This window comes from Frankliniella occidentalis, unplaced genomic scaffold (assembly GCF_000697945.3).
Source record: "Frankliniella occidentalis isolate FOCC.00 unplaced genomic scaffold, Focc_3.1 Scaffold289, whole genome shotgun sequence".
NCBI lineage: Eukaryota > Metazoa > Arthropoda > Insecta > Thysanoptera > Thripidae > Frankliniella > Frankliniella occidentalis.
The window spans coordinates 279,508-285,436 of NW_026267415.1; the positions used below are offsets into that span (position 1 = coordinate 279,508).

Here is a 5,929-nt window from a genome sequence, read left to right on the forward strand (position 1 = left end):
GGAAAAAGGACATGCTAAAACTGCTATTTCTTGCAACTTGAAAAAGCTTTATCTTTTTTTGGCCGAGTTCGGCAAAGGGGGCACTAACGTTATCTTACAGTCCAATGGCCCTAGTTTACGGACCAATAGACCGTTCGTGCTCGTACGTGCTCGTTTTTTCTAAAAAAAAATTTCAAATTAGCCCAAATTTTTCCCCTTTTCTATGTGGATATTACATATTTTTCTGTTACTTCAGAAATAAACCTCGTATTGTCGTAACACTCGGGGTCTAAGGGTTTCGAAGCGTGCTGATTTCATTTCCGAGCAAATTTTTGACGTGCCAGGGGCGGAACCAGTTCAAAAAAGGGGGCTAAAATGACATTTTTGTCTGATTCGCATCAAATTTGGCAGAGAGAGGTTACAAGACATGCTGATTTCATTTCCGAGCAAATTTTTGACGTGCCAGGGGCGGAACCAGTTCAAAAAAGGGGGGTTAAATAAGGTTTTTGGCTAATTGGCGTCAAATTTGGCATGGAGAGGTTCCAAGACATGCTCATTTCATTTCCGAAGAAGTTTTTGACGCTACAGGGGTTGAACCAGGTCAAAAAACGGGGAACGTATAATTTTGGCTTATCAGCCAGAAATCTTACTTTCCCTCTTTTTTGACCTGGTTCCGCCCCTTTCCTTTGTTGTCAAAATCTTCTTCAGAATCAGAATAAGCATGTTTAAAAATCTCTTAAAGCGAAGTTGCGAGTAAATAACTCGTAAATTTAACTTTCTCCCCTTTTTTGTTCCTGGTTCCGCCCCTGTGGCGTTATTTTTTCTTTCAGAAATGAAATCAGCATGCCTGAAAACCTTGCTGACCAAAGTTTGAGTCAGATCCTTGTTATATTTCGCGCACAAATTAATTTTGGCCACTTTTTGGCGGTTTCGGCCCACTGTGGGGCAGAACGTCACGCCAGCCAGGATCCATAAAGCCGCATCATGGCGGGCGGGGGCGTCAGGCGGCGCTCCGTTGACGTCGGAAGTAATCGAGCGTGATGAGCCGAGCTGGGGCCATCAGGGGTGCAGGCGGCCCGGGCCCGACCGCCCGGCGCGGTAGGCAACCGGCGGCAGGCGCGCGGCTGCGGCGCTGGCCGGGCGGCCTACCTCGTCCACCACCCTCGCCTCGCACGTATCGACCACGCGTGTAGATGGCGGCGATACCGCTGCGCTGCCGATGCCGATGATAGCCCACGGCATGGCGCGTGTGTACGTGTGTGGTATTTTTGCTCGCTTTTCTTGTTGACGTTCTGATCGAATGCCGCGGTCGGCTTGTTTTTTTCCCTCCCGGCCGGCCCGGCCCCCGTGAGGCCGTGTGACGGCCGATCATTGATCATTATGGTGATGTTATGTGTGCAAACGACATTGTGTTTCTGACGGGCGGTTTTTCCCCCTCTTGTGTGTTGCAGCAACTCAAAGATGAGCTCGGTGAAGTCGTGGGGGAGATGGAGAACATGGACTCCGCAGACGAGAGGTGCGTATCCAGGGTCTGGCACCCTAATAGTTTTCTCACCATTTAAAAAAAAAAAAATACAATCCAAATGAGCTAGTGAGCATCTTCTTCAACAAGATCGCTAAGTTCCAATTAAATCAACATTAATAAATTTTCTGTTAATGTCATGGCAAAAAAGGAAAAAAAAAAGTTTGCCGATTGCGTCTGTCTTGTGCACACATGCTAGTCTGGTAAATGAGTCATTCTAAGTCGCGTTTTTCTCCCCCTCCATTTTCGCAGCAAGAACAACACGCGGGCCAAGCAGATGTCCATTGGCCGCAAGAAGTTCAACATGGACCCGAAGAAAGGCATCGAGTTCCTCATCGAGCATGGTCTCCTCAGCAACACGTGCGAGGATGTGGCCGCTTTCCTGTACAAGGGCGAGGGACTCAACAAGACGGCCATCGGCGACTACCTGGGCGAGCGCAATGACTTCAATGAACGTGTGCTAAGGGCCTTCGTCGACCTGCACGACTTCACGGACCTGATCCTGGTCCAGGCCCTCAGGTGAGTCACTGTTTCCAAACAACTCATTCATACAAATAGTATTGGCTCGTTTTTACTCACCGGCGCTGTTCTCATTTTGCAGACAATTTTTGTGGAGTTTTCGACTTCCCGGAGAGGCACAAAAGATTGATAGAATGATGGAATGTTTCGCTCAAAGATATTGCCAACTTAATCCAAATATCTTTACCAATACAGGTATGTGAATTCAATTTTTTCCTTCCATATAGCAAAGTCTCCTTCAAGGAACGGATCGTGTAAGCAGATGATACACATAACATGAAACTTGTGTCATGTTATAATTTGCACTGATGAATCAAGAAATAGTTAGTAAGGTCGACAGTAGAATGCCAAGTATTGGCCGGGGCAAGGGGGAGGGGGAGGGGTAAGGCTCGTTACTTGTGTTGAGCTGGCCGATGCCGATAATTATGCGATTAGAAATTTCCTTCATCCTGAAATGCCAGAAAGGCCCGCCGCTCGGGCGCGAGGCGGGAGAGCGGAGCCGAATCCACCTCCCTTCTCGAATCACCCCTCCTTCCTTCCCGCTCGAGGCCGAGCTGAGCGCACTGGGCTCAGGGCTTCGTACTCTATTCATCTGCCAGCTCTCGCTCCTCCGTCTGACCTAACAAGCTGCTGGCACATGCAACTCGATTAGTTTTGTTACTTTTAGTGTGAAGTGTGTGTTTTGTGTTAAATGTATCATCTGCTAAAAATTGGTGTTGTATTTTCTTCTTTTCTACTGCCTTGCAAGATAGCGCAAAGGGATGTAATACTAAGGCGTTTGCAATATTTCTTCAACTATACTCATCTTTTATTTTACCATGTTCCAGATACGTGCTATGTATTATCGTTTGCAATTATTATGTTGAATACAAGTTTACACAATCCAAGTGTTAAAGAAAAGCCTACTGTTGAACAATTTATATCAATGAACCGTGGCATTAACAATGGAGGAGATCTTCCAAGGGAACTATTAGTTGTGAGTTTACTTCTGTGAATTACGTCTTGAAGTTCCATTATAGTTAAACTAAATATGTTTTGTTCTGGTTTAGAAAAAGAAATGAAAAAAGTAATTTTCAATTTCAATGTTTACAGAGTTTATATGACAGTATAAAAACAGAGCCATTCAAGATTCCAGAAGATGATGGCAATGATCTCATGCATACCTTCTTCAATCCGGACAAAGAGGGTTGGCTATGGAAACAAGGTGCAAATTCTCCCAATTGCAGTCAGTTAGAGTAAATATCTAGTATTAATCAATAAAATATCTGACTTGTATGTCTTTACTTCCTTCAGGGGGACGATATAAAAGCTGGAAGAGGAGGTGGTTCATTTTAAATGACAATTGTCTGTATTACTTTGAGTACACAACTGACAAAGAACCAAGGGGAATCATTCCGCTGGAAAACATTAAAGTCAGAGAAGTTGCTGATCGGAACAAGCCTCATTGCTTTGAGCTTTATGCTTCAGGGTCAGACTTCATCAAAGCTTGTAAAACTGATAGTGAAGGAAAAGTTGTAGAGGGTACGTTTTCTCTCTGTGTTACTTTTTATCATGTTTGTGCCATATCTTGAGGAAGATTAAAATATTTTATGAAATCTGTTCCTTTTATACAGGTAAACACACAGTCTACAGAATGTCAGCTGCCACTCCGGAAGAGAAAGAGGAATGGATAAAATGTGTGAGGTATGTGTATAGGTTCAAGAGTGCACTATAAAGTTGTCTATGTAAATTAAAAGTTTAACTTTATTCTTTTTCTTTTTCAGACAAAGTATTAGTCATAACCCATTTTATGACATGCTATCAGCTCGTAAAAAGAAAGCTCAAAAGAACAATGTTCACCACCATCATCATGCAAGAACTTAGCTCTGTGATCCTCTTAGCTAATAAGTATTTCATAATAGTGATCCATCTCTTTTGTTAGTGTCAACTTGGTGATCTGTGCCAGAGGGTATCCATTTGTACTTTGACTTGGTTTGGTATTTAAACTTTTCATTTATAATGGGTACTGGTTATTTCCCTTGTGTTGTGATCTCAGATTTATGTTGTTGGTGTTTCCAGATTTGTTTCTTTCCTATCATATGACTTGTAAAATCATACCCTGTCAAAAATAATTATAAAGTACTGTGCCTTTTCCGATTGCACAATAGTTTTTGTTCTGAATATTCCTGTCTTCTGAGATGAAAGCAGAGTAAGTTTTGGTGTAGTTTGACACACACAACCGGTGTAAAGCCTCCCGTTACAATTATTTGTTAGAATTATTTTTTTTCAAGTAGGACTTTATCATTAAAACAAGACAAATAGTAGGTTAATATAGGTATACATTAACCAAATTAATCCATATGTTGGAAATATCGTTTTTGTTGTTTATCAATCTTTTTTTTTTTTTTTTTGTACCTATCTTTCCATGAATTTTATTCTACTTTTATGCATCCAGGGGCCATGTGTACTGCATGTCTGGTTCTTTGTCTTTTTAGGTAGGGTTATTTTCTTCCCGGTAATTATAATCACTCATTTGATTCTGTGATTCCTTTTTTCTATTTCCAAGAAAAGGAAAATTAATCGTGCCTTGTTTGCTCTGTGGGTCAGTGTTTCTGAAGTGTTCTGCTTGACCAGTTCTAATGTTTGGTTGAAGAGGACTTGTTGGGAACATGTCTAATTATGTAAACGTATATACATATATTGATTACAATTTTGTGGCTGTTGATGTCCTCATTAATGAACTTGTTGGGTTTTCTAATTATTTTATCTCTTTCATGATTTCATACATCTTTATTGTACGTTTTACCAATGGGCTCCCTCTGTTTGATTATTTTATCAAGTGGTTTTTCTGAACACATTGAAGATTGCCCATTGTTTAAAATGCACGTTGTGGTGTATTTTGGCTACCACTCTTTGTGTTACCAAACCTGTTACAACAATTTTTAGTTAGTTGAGCATCACCTTTTTCTTAATGATTGGATGGAGTTGTGTAGTCTGACTGATATTCTAACATTTTGGGGGACTTAGGTTAATTTAAAGTTTATTGGAATTTAATGTCAGGTACATATGGATTGATCCTTTTGTGGGTTCTAGATCTGGAAAAGATCCTTTTGTGGATTCTAGGTCTGGAAAAGAGTTGCTGTATTAAAAGATTTTATCTATTGAACAAAGGGAGATCGAAGCTGGAATCAATGTCTATCTAGTTAATATTCATAATGTTTATTTATTTATCACATTTTTTGTGTGTATGTGTGTAGTTCTGTTAAATCCAAACTGTAAATATGTTGATAGTTTTAAAATTACTGTATGTATTCATGTATGTATGTAAGTATGTATGTATGTATGCTTGTATGTATTCTTACACAATAGTTGTATTGTAAATTTCCAACTGTATATTTTGTTGATTGTTCAATTGATTTTGGAGCTTGTACATAGACTTGTAAATTATTGATTTGTTTTGTATATGTACATAAGTTGTTGTTTTTGGCAGGGTACATTAGAACCTGGAAGTGAGTAATTTGGGGTGCATTCCTGAGCTCTATAGCATACACGCTTAAGTGGGAAAAAAAACAAACTGCGAAACTATTTTTATTTTTCTTTATTCTATTCTGATCAGTTTTGGGTTGGAATTTATGGTTGAAACTTTACATGATCCGACATGATCCCATTTTCTATTTCCTGTGAAAGTGACTTGTTATGCCATGCAATTTAACTCTGCAAACTTGTTACTTTAATGGGAAATGAAGCTCCAAACTACTTAATAACAAGAAAGTTCTGAAGGAATCCATTCAGCTTTGAATCTCGACATTTTATTTTCCCTAGAAATATTCTTGTCAGTTTTTTTTTGTGTGGTTCTGAAAATGTATAACTGTCAATGAAAACATTTTAGTTTACTATTGTACAAATTGAAGTGTATATATAAAAGCCCTT

General features: G+C 39.9%; 1 protein-coding gene across 4 annotated transcripts in view; it reads left to right on the forward strand.

Moving 5' to 3' along the window:
• LOC113207142 (cytohesin-1) overlaps positions 1-5,573 on the forward strand; it is a 41,489-nt gene extending 35,916 nt beyond the window's left edge. For all 4 annotated transcript variants that reach the window (XM_052273622.1, XM_052273621.1, XM_052273620.1 and 1 more), the window contains 8 exons: positions 1,431-1,495; positions 1,754-2,020; positions 2,103-2,215; positions 2,848-2,996; positions 3,113-3,224; positions 3,314-3,541; positions 3,634-3,703; positions 3,784-5,573. In XM_052273622.1, coding sequence (XP_052129582.1) covers positions 1,431-1,495; positions 1,754-2,020; positions 2,103-2,215; positions 2,848-2,996; positions 3,113-3,224; positions 3,314-3,541; positions 3,634-3,703; positions 3,784-3,883 — 1,104 coding nt within the window. In that variant the 3' untranslated portion in view covers positions 3,884-5,573. The remainder of the gene's footprint in view (positions 1-1,430; positions 1,496-1,753; positions 2,021-2,102; positions 2,216-2,847; positions 2,997-3,112; positions 3,225-3,313; positions 3,542-3,633; positions 3,704-3,783) is intronic.
• Positions 5,574-5,929: the final 356 nt, after the last annotated feature.